This window comes from Protomyctophum bolini, assembly GCF_963924005.1.
Source record: "Protomyctophum bolini genome assembly, chromosome: 19".
NCBI lineage: Eukaryota > Metazoa > Chordata > Actinopteri > Myctophiformes > Myctophidae > Protomyctophum > Protomyctophum bolini.
Window position 1 is genome coordinate 40390681 of NC_137880.1, and position 18994 is coordinate 40409674.

General features: G+C 44.0%; 1 protein-coding gene across 1 annotated transcript; it reads left to right on the forward strand.

Annotated features, from left to right (window-relative positions):
* Window positions 1–82: 82 nt before the first annotated feature.
* mtfr2 (mitochondrial fission regulator 2) lies at window positions 83–18349 on the forward strand. The gene is made up of 8 exons (XM_080791306.1): window positions 83–170; window positions 1913–2051; window positions 6243–6347; window positions 6735–6859; window positions 9848–10254; window positions 13282–13582; window positions 14889–15069; window positions 17414–18349. The coding sequence occupies exons 2-8, from the start codon at window positions 1980–1982 to the stop codon at window positions 17468–17470; spliced, it is 1248 nt and encodes a 415-aa protein (XP_080647432.1). The 5' UTR covers window positions 83–170; window positions 1913–1979; the 3' UTR covers window positions 17471–18349.
* Window positions 18350–18994: the final 645 nt, after the last annotated feature.

Consider the following 18994-nt stretch of genomic DNA (forward strand, 5'->3'; position numbering starts at 1 on the left):
CCCTCTCCAGACGTTATGTTGTGCTGCTGCCGACTTCACTCCTTTAGTTTTCGTCTCGTCGTTGACGCTTTTATATTTAATTTAAACGTTTAAAAAACGTCGCTTCATAAACATACAAATTACAAACATGTCTAAAGGACTTCAATGCATCTTTCAACAAAGACAGAGCTGTGAGTGCGTTTAGTGTTTGTGTGTAAAACAATGTTGTTTTAACTGGATGTGTGTTTGTTTGATCGTGTGTGTGTGTGTGTGTGTGTGTGTGTGTGTGCATGTGTGTATGTGTGTGTCTGCAGCATCATGGGACCATTACAATCTTATTGGACTCACTAGATTGATATTAGAAGAAGAATGTCTTTAAATGTCGCGATGAATTGAATATGGAGTACCCTGATTATCATGTAAACAAGTCTTTAGAACGCCGCAGTGCTGCTGTTTATATACATTTACCGTAACATCTCAATCCCACCACACACCCCCCCCCCCCCCTTTCCCCTCACTGTATATGTTTCTTTTCCCTTTTTACCTCCTTTATGATTAATTGAACATGGTGGACCCAGCTGTTGTAAACAAGTGTAATGCTTTATGGGTGCCTGCACATGTGCACACATGGCATCAACGCATGGTGCTGTGTGCAGGCGCCCTACACTCTGTCTTTCTTTTTCTTTTACCCCCCTTTTCCCCTCACTGTATATGTATTTTTTCCCTTTTTGCTTCCTATATGATGAATTCCTGTTCTTTTCTTTAACTACATAGAAGTGTCTATTTGTTTGTCTCTAAATGTTTTGATGAATTGGCCAATGTACGTGGACCCTGTTGTAAACAAGTGTAATGCTTAATTGGGTCGTCCACTCACAGTTAACAGTCTTTGTATTGAGTTTGTGCTTGAAATGTACTGTAATTCTGCAAACTGTTAATACATACTTCAATTAAATCAATCAATCAAACAAACATCTTTCTGTAGCATCATGGAATCATTGCAATATTATTATAATAGATTGTTATTTAGCGGTGTATATCTGTAAGTATTATGTCTTTAAATGTTGTGATGAATTGAAGATGGAGGACCCTTTAGATGAGAACAGTGTAGTTCTGTTTGACAGCACATCTGCACCATGGATGGATTAACAAACAAAAAGTATTTTGTCAGATTTTACGTGGGCCAGTTTTGAATTGCAGTCGTCCGTAGGTGCCCTTTGAGAGCGGTTTTGAAGGAGTCAAGGGATTCACATGTCTTAATGACTGTTGGTAGGGCGTTCCACATTTTGGTGGCATAGGAGTGAAAATAATTTAGTCCCTTGTTTGTGCCGAATCTGGGCACCCGCTGTGGGTGTGGACTTCGTTTACATTAAGGAAGTATTTAGACAGGTAAAAATATACCGGTATTTAATTGGCCACCAACCCCCATCTGCTACCCCCAGTAGCAAAGATTTGAGTTAAAAACGTTCGCTCTGAAGCGATAAATAACAGATCTACAAGCTCGTAGCGCGGCACCGTGTAGATCTTGCTATTTTTCAATAGCTAAAGCATAACATAATGCTTAAAACACATGTTTCTAAAGTGTAGTTGTTTATTTGGTCTTGTTTCTAAAGTGTAGTTGTTTATTTGGTCTTGTTTCTAAAGTGTAGTTGTTAATTTGGTCTTGTTTCTAAAGTGTAGTTGTTTATTTGGTCTTGTTTCTAAAGTGTAGTTGTTAATTTGGTCTTGTTTCTAAAGTGTAGTTGTTTATTTGGTCTTGTTTCTAAAGTGTAGTTGTTTATTTAAAATAAAATGTCTGCTAAAACCGATATATTATTTCACCGATACCAATGACCGATATATCCTTTTAAGGCCAATATCGGCCAATATCCTCCATGTGTTTGCCGATTAATCTCCCATCACTAGTTGACATACAGTCTGTCTTCTTTCCTTACAGGTGACCCGATGTGAACCTGGTGCAGTCCACGACAGACAGACAGACAGAGACAGACAGACAGACAGACATGTCGTTGGTTGAAGACGTGCTGGATCTTCTCTGCTCCATCCTGGAGTATTTTGGAGTTCCTGGTGACATGGTGAGATGACGTCGTTAACTAAATGCAACTAACTAACTCATGTGACTAAATGCAACTAACTCACTAATGTGACTAAATGCAACTAACTAACTCATGTGACTAAATGCAACTAACTCACTAATGTGACTAAATGCAACTAACTCACTAATGTGACTAAATGCATTTGAAATTCAATAAAAAAGGTCACTTTTCAGGATTCCAATTGAAAGCTTTTAGATCTGCTTATTTTCCAATGTAATGCTTTAAAACACCAAAAGGGGTTCCCGCCCAGAATGGTCCGTTTACCGACCACCTACTTATCATATTTACGCTCTTAATCCAGAGCGATTTACATTAAGCAAGAACAAAAGCATGGGAATACATCACATAAAAGCATTTATCATGAAACATGTGTAAGCTAAGAAAGTAACAGTTCTGCAACTACTGCTGTCTGAAGTTAGAAACATGAATACTACAGCAGGAACACAAATGCCTTTTATTATATTTATATTTATTTATTATATTATATGCACATAATAGCTTGTTTCAGTACATAGCCTATCAATAGTCACCCAAATCAATGTGCACCCAAATGTTAATAGAAAATAGAAAAAAATAAAATAGAAATGTTGAATGGGAGAAGAGGTAGAAACCTGATTGTGTCCACCTTGATGCATTAATATAATTCAACCATCATCACTCCATGTCACCCTCAATAAATATATGTGAAACCACAAGCCGACTATGGTCCTGCATGGTTCTCTAATAGGCACACTGGTGTAAGGGTGATATAGCCTACAACCAGCAAACCCCTTCGTACAGTATACAATTATTTCATGGTCCTTCGAGCACGGATCACCCTGCCATCAGAGATGGACCGGAGTCCCCCTCCCCAGCTCCACCGCCACCATCGGCGCAGCAGCGACCATGGGCCCCAGCAGCCATGGCCCTCAGCTGCTGCTGGGGAGCTGGGGGAGTGGGGGCCATGGCTGTTGGGGAGCTGAGGGCCCTGACATGCTGTGAATGATGGACCCTATAGAGCCCAGACATGCTCCTAATGTAAGGATTGAATTGATACCTATTTAATTGAATCCTATAGAGAAGAGCCCTGAATGCTATTTCAGAGCCCTATAGACCTACATGACGAAAGTGCTGGACCCTATAGAGCCCTGACATGCAGTGAATGCTGGACCCTATAGAAACCCTGAAATGCTGTGACTGCTGGACCCTATAGAGCCCTGACATGCTGTGAATGCTGGACCCTATAGAGCCCTGAAATGCATTGAATGCTGGACCCTATAGAGCCCTGAAATGCATTGAATGCTGGACCCTATAGAGCTCTGACATGCTGTGAATGCTGGACCCTATAGAGCCCTGAAATGGCTGCTGGGGAGCTGGGGGCCATGGCTGCTGGGGAGTGGGGGCCATGGCTGCTGCTGGGGAGCTAGGGGAGTGGGGGCCATGGCTGCTGGGGAGCTGGGGGCCATGGCTGCTGCTGGGGGAGTGGGGGCCATGGCTGCTGGGGAGCTGGGAGCCATGGCTGCTGCTGGGGAGCTGGGGGAGTGCATGGGGGCCATGGCTGCTAGGGAGCTGGGGGCCATGGCTGCTGGGGAGCTGGGGGCCATGGCTGCTGGGGGAGTGGGGGCCATGGCTGCTGGGGAGCTGGGGGCCATGGCTGCTGCTGGGGAGCTGGGGGAGTGCATGGGGGCCATGGCTGCTGCGGAGCTGGGGGCCATGGCTGCTGCTGGGGAGCTGGGGGAGTGGGGGCCATGGCTTCTGCTGGGGAGCTGGGGGAGTGCATGCAGGGGGCCATGGCTGCTGCTGGGGAGCTGGGGGAGTGGGGGCCATGGCTTCTGCTGTGGAGCTGAGGGCCCTGACATGCTGTGAATGCTGGACAACATAACGACATGCGACACGTAATGTACAGTACAGTACAGTACGGCTCACCTATAACGTCATGCGACACATAATGTACAGTACAGTACGGCCATGGCTGCTGGGGGGCTGAAAGCCCATGGTCGCTGCTGCGCCGATGGTGGCGGTGGAGCTGGGGAGGGGGACTCCGGTCCATCTCTGATGGCAGGGTGATCCGTGCTCGAAGGACCATGAAAGAATTGTATACTGTACGAAGGGGTTTGCTGGTTGTAGGCTATATCACCCTTACACCAGTGTGCCTATTAGAGAACCATGCAGGACCATAGTCGGCTTGTGGTTTCACATATATTTATTGAGGGTGACATGGAGTGATGATGGTTGAATTATATTAATGCATCAAGGTGGACACAATCAGGTTTCTACCTCTTCTCCCATTCAACATTTCTATTTTATTTTTTTCTATTTTCTATTAACATTTGGGTGCACGTTGATTTGGGTGACTATTGATAGGCTATGTACTGAAACAAGCTATTATGTGCATATAATATAATAAATAAATATAATAAAAGGCATTTGTGTTCCTGCTGTAGTATTCATGTTTCTAACTTCAGACAGCAGTAGTTGCAGAACATGTGAACCTATTGTTACATTCTAGGACTCTGGAAGGCTATAGTGACTGATAATGAAAATGTCTCCGATTTGAGGTATAGTGCAGCATTTTGGCCACAGAAAGAGTAATCTTCAAGATAGAGAGGTCATCTTGGGCTTAAATCGAAGCTTAAGGATATGGGAAGTTTTCTATATACAAGTGAGGCAGTTATATTCACCCTAATGTGCTGGAAAATAACCATCTTTGTTGTTATTTGTTAAACGGACAGTGTATATTTTTGTGTTTCTGAGGATGATGTAGGTCATATTTAAGAATACAATGGTAGATGGCCCCAAAATCCTATTCTGATACTTACCCCTATGTGTCAGGATACTCCATGCCAAATTTCACACTTCCATGTGTATTTATGTAATTCTAGTGAATATTTTTTTGCCTTTACACAATTTCGCCAGAGTTGTATACCAAAAAAGGTTTTTTTGGGCCCCTGAAACCAAACGGCCCCGAGTTGGGAGTGGTCCCTTCATTTTGAGATGGCCCAAGGTATATGCTAACAGGAAATAATAGTGAAAAAAAGGTAGCAAAAATTGTTATGAGGGCTGGGTCTAGCTCCCGGACTATATGGGCCATGATGGTAGTCTGAAAAGGTGGGTTTTCAGACTAAGGCGGAAGATTGGGAGTGATGCTGCAGTTTTGACTGCAATGGGAAGTGCATTCCACAGTTTTGGAGCCAGAAGGGAGAAGAGTTTGGGACGTGTGGAGCGTTGTTGTCCCGGCGTTTTTAGTGAGGGTACTTCCAGCTTCCCTGCGTTGGCTGATCTGAGTGCGCGGGAGGGTTTGTAGGGTTCAATCATACTTGCAAGATATGGGGGAGCCATGCCTTTGGTTGCTTTGAATGCCATTTCCAGAGTTACTTTTGATCCTGATCTGTTACCCCATTCTGGGCGGGAACCCCTTTTGGTGTTTTAAGCATTATGTTATGCTTTCGCTGTTGAAATATAGCCGTTGTAATGGCTGAAAATAGCTGATCTACAAGCCGCTCACCCCAAACACTTCTCTCTGTTTTTACTAAAACTACAACATGACGTCACTGAGCCGCGGTGGTAAGAGACTCACCGCTCACCCCAAACACACCTCTCTGTTTTTACTAAAACTACAACATGACGTCACTGAGCCGCGGTGGTAAGAGACTCACTGCTCACCCCAAACACTTCTCTCTGTTTTTACTAAAACTACAACATGACGTCACTGAGCCGCGGTGGTAAGAGACTCACCGCTCACCCCAAACACTTCTCTCTGTTTTTACTAAAACTACAACATGACGTCACTGAGCCGCGGTGGTAAGAGACTCACCGCTCACCCCAAACACTTCTCTCTGTTTTTACTAAAACTACAACATGACGTCACTGAGCCGCGGTGGTAAGAGACTCACCGCTCACCCCAAACACTTCTCTCTGTTTTTACTAAAACTACAACATGACGTCACTGAGCCGCGGTGGTAAGAGACTCACCGCTCACCCCAAACACACCTCTCTGTTTTTACTAAAACTACAACATGACGTCACTGAGCCGCGGTGGTAAGAGACTCAACTAGAGACTCACCAGTTTGACATTCACATGTCGTATTGTTCAGTACTGCTCGTAATTGATGGATTCTCTTTCCCTGTGTGTGTGTGTGTGTGTGCGCGTTCCCTGTGCGTGTGTGTGTGTGTGCGTGTGTGCATTTCTAGTTGGTTCCTGTGTGGGACAGTGAGCTGTGTGGACAGTATCGCAGTGTTGTGCGGATGATTGGAACGAATCTCCCCATAACACCTTCACCAAGGCAACACATTCAGGTAGGGAACGAATCTCCCCATAACACCTTCACCAAGGCAACACATTCAGGTAGGGAACGAATCTCCGCATAACACCTTCACCAAGGCAACACATTCAGGTAGGGAACGAATCTCCCCATAACACCTTCACCAAGGCAACACATTCAGGTAGGGAACGAATCTCCCCCTAACACCTTCACCAAGGCAACACATTCAGGTAGGGAACGAATCTCCCCATAACACCTTCACCAAGGCAACACATTCAGGTAGGGAACGAATCTCCCCATAACACCTTCACCAAGGCAACACATTCAGGTAGGGAACGAATCTCCCCATAACACCTTCACCAAGGCAACAATGTGTTTAAACATCATCGTTGTTGTTGTCTCATGTTGATGATGTCATCAGATCTTTGAACGCGGTCTCGTTGACGGCGTCGCCATGGAGACGCCCGCCTCCGCCGTCCCGTCATTGGCTGACGTGCTGTGGGTCGCCGAGGAGGACCAATGGGACGACGGCTTCACCAGGATCAGGTATACCTACGACCGCCCCCTATTGGTCCCTACTGGTACCACCAATCAGTGTTGTTTTCCTCGACTAAAACCAAGACGAAAAAGGTTTTGTTGAAGACCTTTTTCCACTGAGGAAAACGAAATGGAAAGTACATTTAAACAACGCGTCGCACTCGTCTATTTTCAGCAAGTGAAAAAAAACCAGTCATTGCGACGGCATCAAAATACACTTTAGTCGACTAAATCAACCATAGATTTAGTCGACTACAACTAGACTAACACTAAGACATTCCAGGTGACTAAAATGAGACTAAAACCTAATGAAAACCATTCAAGAGACTACGACTAAAACTCAAACTAAAATTAGCTTGACCAGGATCTGGTTCCTAACGATATATAGGCGTCGTCATGCGCCCCAAATATATTAACACCTTAAATATGATGTTATACTTTAGCTATTGAAAATTAGCAGATCTACAAGCTCATAGCGCGGCAGCGAGTGGCGCTCTATGAACTATTTTTGAAAGAAAACTTGAAAATGTGCCTCAAATCTTTGAATATATATTATTTCAGAGTTTCAGCTTTTAACTCAAATCTTTGCTTCTGGGAGGGTCCCTGGAACAACATATTTTTAGACCTAAGTTTTCTGAAAACTTAAAATATGTCTGTGTGTGTGTGTGTGTATATATATATATATAGCAGCATTAAAAATATATATTTTGAATACTATTCAGAATGGGCATGACGTCAAAAATAAAATAAAAATTGTTCTAAATGGTGACAATTTTCTGAAATACCTCATGTTTCTGTATCAGTGGTGCTCAATATTTTATGACCCCCAAAAATATATGTAATTGGCCACCGACCCCCCCCCCCCCCCCATCTGAAAACATGTTCCAGGAACCCCTCAGAATATAGAAGCAAAGATTTGAGTTAAAAACGTTCACTCTGACAGAATAATATATTCAAAGATTTGAGGCACATTTTCACCGCTTAATAAGCAGACTTGGTAACCTGACTGTAGAAAGTAACGGTACAGTAAAGAACCTGGGGGTTATTATTGATTCTGAATTGAATTTTAATTCACACATTAATCATGTCACCAAGATTGCCCTTTTTCACCTTAGAAATATTGCACGAATCAGAGCCTATTTGTCTTTGGACGATGCAAAAACGCTAATCCACGCCTTTGTTTTTTCTCGGCTTGACTACTGCAATGCACTTTTTTCAGGACTGCCTAAGAAAACAACTGACAGATTACAACTTGTCCAAAATGCAGCAGCCAGAGTTTTAACTAGAACTAAGATGAGAGAACATATTACTCCAGTTTTGGCATCACTGCACTGGCTTCCGGTTGTTTTTAGGATTGATTTTAAAATTATTTTACTTGTCTATAAAGCTCTCAATGGTCTCGCACCTTCCTACCTACATGACTGCCTGCCTAAATATGTCCCAAACCGCCCCCTAAGGTCATCCACTGCTGGCCTGCTCGCTTTGCCAAAAATAATGGCAACTAAAAAACACAGGGAAGCAGCTTTTTGCTTCTACGGAACAAGCTCCCACTGTACCTTCGTCAGGCAGCCTCTGTAGACATTTTTAAAGCTCAGCTCAAGACCCACTTCTACAACATTGCTTTTAATTGATCTTTTATTTTATTTTTTGTGTTATTCATGTCCTCACTGTATTGCATTACTGATTGTTTTTAATGTCGTTGCCTTGCTTTTCTTTTATTCTCCATTGTTCTGTAAAGCACTTTGAGCTGCATTTCATGTCATGAAAGGTGCTATACAAATAAAGTTGTATTATTATTATTATTAAATATGCAGTAGGTGGCACTTCCACTTCCCCGTGTTTCTTCACTAGTCCCATGTTAAAACTAAAGCAGTGAATAGACCCATGTTAAAACTAAAGCAGTGAATAGACCCATGTTAAAATGTGCGTGCGTGCACATTCTCCCGCCAATGAACACACATTCAAGACACCAGAGTACCTGCTGCACCTCACTGCAGTACCGCTGTCGTCCAGGAGGTGGCACAGTTGACTCAGATAACCAGTAGTTAACTCACTTTTATTCATTAAAAAACGTCCCAGATTACACCTTTAACAGATATTTAGGTCTTTCTGTTGTATTCCTCCTAAAAGAAAAGTTTGTGGAAATTATACGTGTCTCATAGGAGGGCTGTGGGCGGTTCAGAAACCAGTCTGTGTCTCATAGGAGGGCTGTGGGCGGTTCAGAAACCAGTCTGTGTCTCATAGGAGGGCTGTGGGCAGTTCAGAAACCAGTCTGTGTCTCATAGGAGGGCTGTGGGCAGTTCAGAAACCAGTCTGTGTCTCAGGAGGGCTGTGGGCAGTTCAGAAACCAGTCTGTGTCTCATAGGAGGGCTGTGGGCGGTTCAGAAACCAGTCTGTGTCTCATAGGAGGGCTGTGGGCGGTTCAGAAACCAGTCTGTGTCTCATAGGAGGGCTGTGGGCAGTTCAGAAACCAGTCTGTGTCTCATAGGAGGGCTGTGGGCAGTTCAGAAACCAGTCTGTGTCTCATAGGAGGGCTGTGGGCAGTTCAGAAACCAGTCTGTGTCTCATAGGAGGGCTGTGGGCAGTTCAGAAACCAGTCTGTGTCTCATAGGAGGGCTGTGATCATACATCATAAATACTTAAACCAGATATAATCATTAAGGATAGGTATATGCATGCACTATGTGTACTATGTAAACAATGTAAATTGTTTTTTCTATATATTTTTTCTATATATACGACCCCCAGGTTGAGAAGCCCTGGATTAGGTTATCCATTATCAATTAATGATTTAATATATAATTGACCTAATTGACCTAATCAACCTAATTAACCCTAATCAGGGCTGACGGTGTACACCAAACAGTCCTTTACAATTTACAGTGTAGTCATTTTATCAGACTCTCTTAAAAAAAACCCCAATATATTTCACTTTTGTGTTCTCCCCAAGAATAATAATAATAATAATAATACAAACTCTTGTTGATTTACTTTCAGGAATCAGATCGTGCTTCCAGCAAGGCCCCCCAGACCTGCTGTGATCCACACCCAGAGAGGAGCCATGGTCCTGGGGCAGAACCCTGACCCTCACACCCAGAGAGGGGCCATGGTCCTGGGCCACAGGGCCGACCCAGACACCCAGAGAACAGCCAGGGTTCTGGGCCACAAGGCTGACCCTCACACCCAGAGAGGAGCCATGGTCCTGGGCCACAAGGCTGACCCTCACACCCAGAGAGGAGCTAGGGTCCTGGGCCACAAGGCTGACCCTCACACCCAGAGAACAGCCAGGGTTCTGGGCCACAGGGCTGACCCAGACACCCAGAGGAAGATCTCGGCTTTGGAGGAAGAACTTCTCAAACTGCGAGCCCAGATAGCCATGATTGTCAGCGTTGCACCGGCTGCAGGTACAGTGGGGAAAGAAACGCGCGCACGCACATGCACACACACACACACACACACACACACACACACACACACTCACAGCAGTCGCGCTAAGTGTCCTTGGTGGTTAGAGTGTCCACTCTGAGCTTTGGAAGTCGGGCGTTCGATCCCCGGCGGTTTAGTCTCGCGGAGCAACGGAAGCTCTGATCATGAGTAAAATATAAATGCTTCCGTCGTACAGTCTGGAGCAACGGAAGTTCTGATCATGAGTAAAATATAAATGCTTCTATCATACAGTCTGGAGCAACGGAAGCTCTGATCATGAGTAAAATATAAATGCTTCCGTCGTACAGTCTGGAGCAACGGAAGCTCTGATCATGAGTAAAATATAAATGCTTCCGTCGTACAGTCTGGAGCAACGGAAGCTCTGATCATGAGTAAAATATAAACGCTTCCGTCGTACAGTCTGGAGCAACGGAAGCTCTGATCATGAGTAAAATATAAATGCTTCCGTCGTACAGTCTGGAGCAACGGAAGCTCTGATCATGAGTAAAATATAAATGCTTCCGTCGTACAGTCTGGAGCAACGGAAGCTCTGATCACGAGTAAAATATAAACGCTTCCGTCGTACAGTCTGGAGCAACGGAAGCTCTGATCGTGAGTAAAATATAAATGCTTCCGTCGTACAGTCTGGAGCAACGGAAGCTCTGATCGTGAGTAAAATATAAATGCTTCCGTCGTACAGTCTGGAGCAACGGAAGCTCTGATCATGAGTAAAATATAAATGCTTCCGTCGTACAGTCTGGAGCAACGGAAGCTCTGATCATGAGTAAAATATAAATGCTTCCGTCGTACAGTCTGGAGCAACGGAAGCTCTGATCATGAGTAAAATATAAATGCTTCCGTCGTACAGTCTGGAGCAACGGAAGCTCTGATCATGAGGAAAATATAAATGCTTCCGTCGTACAGTCTGGAGCAACGGAAGCTCTGATCACGAGTAAAATATAAACGCTTCCGTCGTACAGTCTGGAGCAACGGAAGCTCTGATCATGAGTGAAATAATAATGCTTCCGTCGTACAGTCTGGAGCAACGGAAGCTCTGATCATGAGTAAAATATAAACGCTTCCGTCGTACAGTCTGGAGCAACGGAAGCTCTGATCATGAGTCTAATATAAATGTTTCCGTCATACAGTCTGGAGCAACGGAAGCTCTGATCATGAGGAAAATATAAATGCTTCCGTCGTACAGTCTGGAGCAACGGAAGCTCTGATCATGAGTAAAATATAAATGCTTCCGTCGTACAGTCTGGAGCAACGGAAGCTCTGATCACGAGTAAAATATAAATGCTTCCGTCGTACAGTCTGGAGCAACGGAAGCTCTGATCACGAGTAAAATATAAACGCTTCCGTCGTACAGTCTGGAGCAACGGAAGCTCTGATCATGAGTGAAATAATAATGCTTCCGTCGTACAGTCTGGAGCAACGGAAGCTCTGATCATGAGTAAAATATAAACGCTTCCGTCGTACAGTCTGGAGCAACGGAAGCTCTGATCATGAGTCTAATATAAATGTTTCCGTCATACAGTCTGGAGCAACGGAAGCTCTGATCATGAGTCTAATATAAATGTTTCCGTCATACAGTCTGGAGCAACGGAAGCTCTGATCATGAGTCTAATATAAATGTTTCCGTCATACAGTCTGGAGCAACGGAAGCTCTGATCATGAGTAAAATATAAATGCTTCCGTCGTACAGTCTGGAGCAACGGAAGCTCTGATCATGAGGAAAATATAAATGCTTCCGTCGTACAGTCTGGAGCAACGGAAGCTCTGATCACGAGTAAAATATAAACGCTTCCGTCGTACAGTCTGGAGCAACGGAAGCTCTGATCATGAGTGAAATAATAATGCTTCCGTCGTACAGTCTGGAGCAACGGAAGCTCTGATCATGAGTAAAATATAAACGCTTCCGTCGTACAGTCTGGAGCAACGGAAGCTCTGATCATGAGTCTAATATAAATGTTTCCGTCATACAGTCTGGAGCAACGGAAGCTCTGATCATGAGGAAAATATAAATGCTTCCGTCGTACAGTCTGGAGCAACGGAAGCTCTGATCATGAGTAAAATATAAATGCTTCCGTCGTACAGTCTGGAGCAACGGAAGCTCTGATCACGAGTAAAATATAAATGCTTCCGTCGTACAGTCTGGAGCAACGGAAGCTCTGATCACGAGTAAAATATAAACGCTTCCGTCGTACAGTCTGGAGCAACGGAAGCTCTGATCATGAGTGAAATAATAATGCTTCCGTCGTACAGTCTGGAGCAACGGAAGCTCTGATCATGAGTAAAATATAAACGCTTCCGTCGTACAGTCTGGAGCAACGGAAGCTCTGATCATGAGTAAAATATAAACGCTTCCGTCGTACAGTCTGGAGCAACGGAAGCTCTGATCATGAGTCTAATATAAATGTTTCCGTCATACAGTCTGGAGCAACGGAAGCTCTGATCATGAGTCTAATATAAATGTTTCCGTCATACAGTCTGGAGCAACGGAAGCTCTGATCATGAGTCTAATATAAATGTTTCCGTCATACAGTCTGGAGCAACGGAAGCTCTGATCATGAGTAAAATATAAATGCTTCCGTCGTACAGTCTGGAGCAACGGAAGCTCTGATCATGAGTAAAATATAAATGCTTCCGTCGTACAGTCTGGAGCAACGGAAGCTCTGATCACGAGTAAAATATAAATGCTTCCGTCGTACAGTCTGGAGCAACGGAAGCTCTGATCATGAGTAAAATATAAATGCTTCCGTCGTACAGTCTGGAGCAACGGAAGCTCTGATCACGAGTAAAATATAAACGCTTCCGTCGTACAGTCTGGAGCAACGGAAGCTCTGATCATGAGTCTAATATAAACGCTTCCGTCGTACAGTCTGGAGCAACGGAAGCTCTGATCATGAGTAAATATTTATGAATATAAATTAAATATAATTATTTTTAAGTTTTTTATTTTTCATGATTTTATTTAATTTTGCTGGGGGTGTGTCTTCTAGGTCTGATCCAATCAGTGATGACTCCTCCCCCCGCTCTGAACCAATCAGTGGACGGCCCTGTGATGACCTCCACACCTCTCCGCCCACCTCCCCCTCCCCCTCCTCCTCCCCCACCTCCCCCTCCTCCCTGCCTAAGCTCCTCCTCCATCAGGGGGACCAATGGGCTGGCAGGAATCAGTGATGGCTCCTCCTCCTCCATCAGGGAGACCAATAGGCAGGCAGGAAGGTATCAGGGGGCGGAGCCGACCATGATGGACGTGCTGAAGGACCTCAACCATGTGCAGCTGCGTGTCGTTAAGAGGTTGTTAATTAAAAAAATATATAATACAACATGCATAGATACTGATGTAGCACTTTATATCAGAGTCTGGGACGTGTGGAGCGTTGTCCAGGGTGTTGTAGAGAAGGGAGAAGAGTCTGGGACGTGTGGAGCGTTGTCCAGGGTGTTTTAGAGAAGGGAGAAGAGTCTGGGACGTGTGGAGCGTTGCCCAGGGTGTTCTAGAGAAGGGAGAAGAGTCTGGGACGCGTGGAGCGTTGTCCAGGGTGTTTTAGAGAAGGGAGAAGAGTCTGGGACGTGTGGAGCGTTGTCCTGGGTGTTTTAGAGAAGGGAGAAGAGTCTGGGACGAGTGGAGCGTTGTCCAGGGTGTTGTAGAGAAGGGAGAAGAGTCTGGGACGTGTGGAGCGTTGTCCAGGGTGTTGTAGAGAAGGGAGAAGAGTCTGGGACGAGTGGAGCGTTGTCCAGGGTGTTCTAGAGAAGGGAGAAGAGTCTGGGACGTGTGGAGCGTTGTCCAGGGTGTTATAGAGAAGGGAGAAGAGTCTGGGACGTGTGGAGCGTTGTCCAGGGTGTTCTAGAGAAGGGAGAAGAGGCAGGGACGTGTGGAGCGTTGTCCAGGGTGTTTTAGAGAAGGGAGAAGAGTCTGGGACGTGTGGAGCGTTGTCCAGGGTGTTTTAGAGAAGGGAGAAGAGTCTATGGGACGTGTGGAGCGTTGTCTATGGGACGTGTGGAGCGTTGTCCAGGGTGGTTTAGAGAAGGGAGAAGAGTCTGGGACGTGTGGAGCGTTGTCCAGGGTGTTTTAGAGAAGGGAGAAGAGTCTGGAACGTGTGGAGCGTTGTCCAGGGTGTTTTAGAGAAGGGAGAAGAGTCTGGGACGTGTGGAGCGTTGTCCAGGGTGTTTTAGAGAAGGGAGAAGAGTCTGGGACGTGTGGAGCGTTGTCCAGGGTGTTTTAGAGAAGGGAGAAGAGTCTGGGACGTGTGGAGCGTTGTCCTTGGTGTTTTATAGAAGGGAGAAGAGTCTGGGACGTGTGGAGCGTTGTCCAGGGTGTTTTATAGAAGGGAGAAGAGTCTGGGACGTGTGGAGCGTTGTCCAGGGTGTTTTATAGAAGGGAGAAGAGTCTGGGACGTGTGGAGCGTTGTCCAGGGTGTTTTAGAGAAGGGAGAAGAGTCTGGGACGTGTGGAGCGTTGTCCAGGGTGTTCTAGAGAAGGGAGATGTCTAGGACGTGTGAGACTAGTCGACATGTAGACTGACTGAGACATTTTAACGTTTTGTGCCTGTCTGTCTGTCTGTCTGTCTGTCTGTCTGTCTGTCTGTCTGTCTGTCTGTCTCTAGGTCGCCGGGCGGTACACCGGTCAGAAAGAGGCGGAGCCTCAAAGGGAGCGCGCTCCGTAGCGACCCGGTCTCTCTGATCGCGGAGGCTTTGAGGAGGAGGTTCGCTCAGCACATCAACACCTCCTCTGACGACAAGGAGAACTCTGAACGGTCACCGTTCGGCAGCCCCGAGTCGCCCCGGGTGAGGACCGAATGAATGAATATATTAATATATGAATGAATGGATATAGCTGTTTTTCAACAACCAAAGTGTCAAATAATGGTTAGAAGCTGTTTTTCAACAACCAAAAGTGTCAAATAATGTTTTAGGAGCTGTTTCTCAACAACCAAAAGTGTAAAATAATGTTTTAGGAGCTGTTTCTCAACAACCAAAGTGTCAAATAATGGTTAGAAGCAGTTTTTCAACAACCAAAAGTGTCAAATAATGTTTTAGGAGCTGTTTCTCAACAACCAAAAGTGTAAAATAATGTTTTAGGAGCTGTTTCTCAACAACCAAAGTGTCAAATAATGGTTAGACGCTGTTTTTCAACAACCAAAAGTGTCAAATAATGTTTTATGAGCTGTTTCTCAACAACCAAAGTGTCAAATAATGGTTAGAAGCTAGGGGTGTGCATCTCTCCTTTACAAGACGATTCGATACGTATCGATATGCATGGGCTACGATGCGATTCAGAGACGATACATTTATACACAGAACGATTCGAATTCGATTCGATTCGGTGGAATTCGATGCGATTTCGATTTTGTGGAATTTGAGGCGATTCGATACGATACGGTGCGATCTGACACATTTAACCTTTTTTAGATTTTTAATTTGAAGCTAGATCTATAAAGAATAGGGTTGGGACTTCATTAAAAAAACATCTAATTAATTGGAGGATTTGTGATTAATTAATCTCAATTAATCACATTTTAATCGCATATCAATAGGCCTATTTGACCTGATCAGTGAGCTTTTTTTTCAAATGGATTTGGATACGAGTGAATCAATGAATGAATAGGCAATTAAAAAAGTAGTAATAATAATAGTGATAATATTATTATTTATATAATGCTTCTCTGAGTACTTAGACGCTTTTCAAGGGGAACATTAGAAAACTAATAAAAACAACTTTATAAGAGAAAAACTAAGACTATGGAATAAAATAAATGAAAGTGGAATGAGATAGCTGGGGAAAGACATTCTGGGTTTGAACTTATAGGTGGTGGCATATCTCTGAGCTTTGGGAAGTGCATTGTTTTGACAGGTCTGCCTGCTGTGGACAGTGAAACCAGACGCAACGATACAGTCATACTGTCGATGCAAACAGACGTGTGCAGTAGCTGCTCGGCCTGCTCCAAATGATATTCCCATTCGTCTTTGTGTCTGCCCGTGTAAACGCAGCATCGAGTGTGAGGGTTGGGGAATGGATGGACCATAGAGTTATTAAGGAGGACTCCTTCTAACGATATGGACCAGAGTTAAACTAATGTTAGCTCCCATGCTAACTAGTTGCTACCCTCGTCAGAAACAACACGACCATCCAGATCGGGTGGAAGCTGTTGATATCACGTTGCTTGTGCCCGTGGATGGGAAATGAAATGTAAAAGGCTATAGAAGCGTGGATGAAAGGCAAAGCACAGATGTGCAATAAAGCTGTGTCGTGAATCGTATCTGCGTGTGTATTCCGTCTGACGACGAGTGGTTTATGCTGCTAGTGCTCGTCTGTTGTCGCTGGCTGCTGATGCATATAAAGCGTCTTCATAAGCATGCGCCCGTCCTGCGCTGGAAGTAGCAGATCTACAAGTTATCTACCCGTCGCAATGCACAGCGCTTTGGGCTTGTACATCTGTGTTTTTCCCGCAGTTAGTTGAATTATATCGATTCGCAGCTTTAGGATCGAACCAACGTCTGATGCAGACGCTATTTTGACCGATCCAGACACACGTGCATCGATGTAGTCGCATCGTTAATGTTAAAATCGATTATCGATTCATATCGATATTTTTTGACACCACTAATATATTATATATGAATGAATGAATATATTAATATATGAATGAATGAATGAATATATTAATATATGAATTAATGAATGAATGAATATATTAATATATGAATATATTAATATATGAATGAATTAATGAATATATTAATATATTAATGAATGAATATATTAATATATGAATGAATTAATATATGAATGAATGAATATATTAATGTATGAATGAATGAATATATTATATGAGTGTGTGTGTGTGTGTGTGTGTGTGTGTGTACTCCCCTGTAAATACTACCCCATATCATATTCTAGGATAATAATAATAATATGGTTATTAAACATAAATTAATTAATATCCTATCATGTTCTAGGATAATAATAATAATATGGTTATTAAACATAAATTAATTAATATCATATCATATTCTAGGATAATAATAATAATATGGTTATTAAACATAAATTAATTAATATCCTATCATATTCTAGGATAATAATAATAATATGGTTATTAAACATAATTAATATCATATCATATTCTAGGTTCCTCAACTCAGCAGGAGGAGGAGTCTGCAGGGTCAGGGACGGCTCCACATGTGACTGTACCGATGACCTATTGACCTTTGAACCCTGACCTGTGATCCATGGCGTGGCATAACCCCTGGAACCTGAACCTCGATCCTATTGGCTGTCCGGTCGGAGAGGTATCGTCCTATTGGCTGTCCGTCGGAGAGGTATCGTCCTATTGGCTGTCCGGTCAGTGAGGTATCGTCCTATTGGCTGTCCAGTCAGTGAGGTATCGTCCTATTGGCTGTCCAGTCAGTGAGGCAGACTGTTTTCCTCTTTACTTTGACTTTCTGCAGTGCTAGCCTGTTTATGTTGAATTCGGCAGCAGGTTGAATGTAATTGCTTTCATTTCATTAACTCATTTATTGCGGCTAACTGTTAGCATAAACCACAGTTTCCTGGACCATCGCATACACGACCCTAGCTTTGACGTACGTATATATACAGACCTGGGATATGACGCCCCCTAGCGGCGCGGTACGAATATATACAGACCTGGGAAAGAAAGAGTTAATGCAGGTTGAATGTAAATGCTTTAATTTCAAGGTGGGACTCTTTCTACGGTGTCCAGTGGGACTCGTGAAAGGGTTAATTCACAGGAAATGTTGTAACGGCGTTTGTTTTATTTATTTTAAGTACGGTGACATTTAGGGCTTTGAGGTTTTGGTGTTTTTTTTAGGTACCTTGCTATACTGTATGTGTCATGTCATGTATGATGTCATACTGTATGTATATAGGAGCTTATATTAAATTATATTATTTATTTATTGGCCCTCTGGTGGTGGTCTCGGCCCACTGCAGGATGCCTTATAAGGAGCTGTATGTCACGCAGACAGCCTTTTGACCTTGCCTTGTTCGTTGTGAAGGATTCTCGTGTTCTTTGATTTGTTTTAGCCTATAATAAGTTTTACGTTTTCCCGTTTTTTTGGCATCCCTGTAAAAAGGAAAGAAAATAAACGACTTTAATTTGACACCTGAACCAACCTGGACATTCTATCATTTTATTCAAAGCGTCTTTTTTAATATATTTTTTATCCCACGATTTTGTAACCCATTTTTCACCCCTGTGTCAATCATCTAATGTGATCCTGGGCTCTACACACCCTCCGCCAACCTAGTCCCCATATATGGGGGACAAGGGGAGACCAACCTAGTCCCCATATATGGGGGACAAGGGGAGACCAACCTAGTCCCCATATATGGGGGACAAGGGGAGACCAACCTAGTCCCCATATATGGGGGACAAGGGGAGAGCAACGGACTTGAACTCATGCTTCCTTCATGCCCGAGTGTCCAAGTTGCTCCTTTACACCTGACAGGGGGGAGTTTCCTTGGTTGGACGTAGCGCGTGGAAGGAACACGTTATTCCAACCAGTTCCTTTCCCCTCCATCAGACGCCCCGGCTGGCCAGGGGGAGGCAGTTTAGTGACCAAAGCGTCTTTAGTGTGTTCTGTGGTTGGGACTTTTAGAATGCCACAGTAGAAACCATTATCCCATTCTGACCGGGCACCCATTTTGGTGTTGGCATCATGTTATGCTTTAGCTATTGAAAAATAG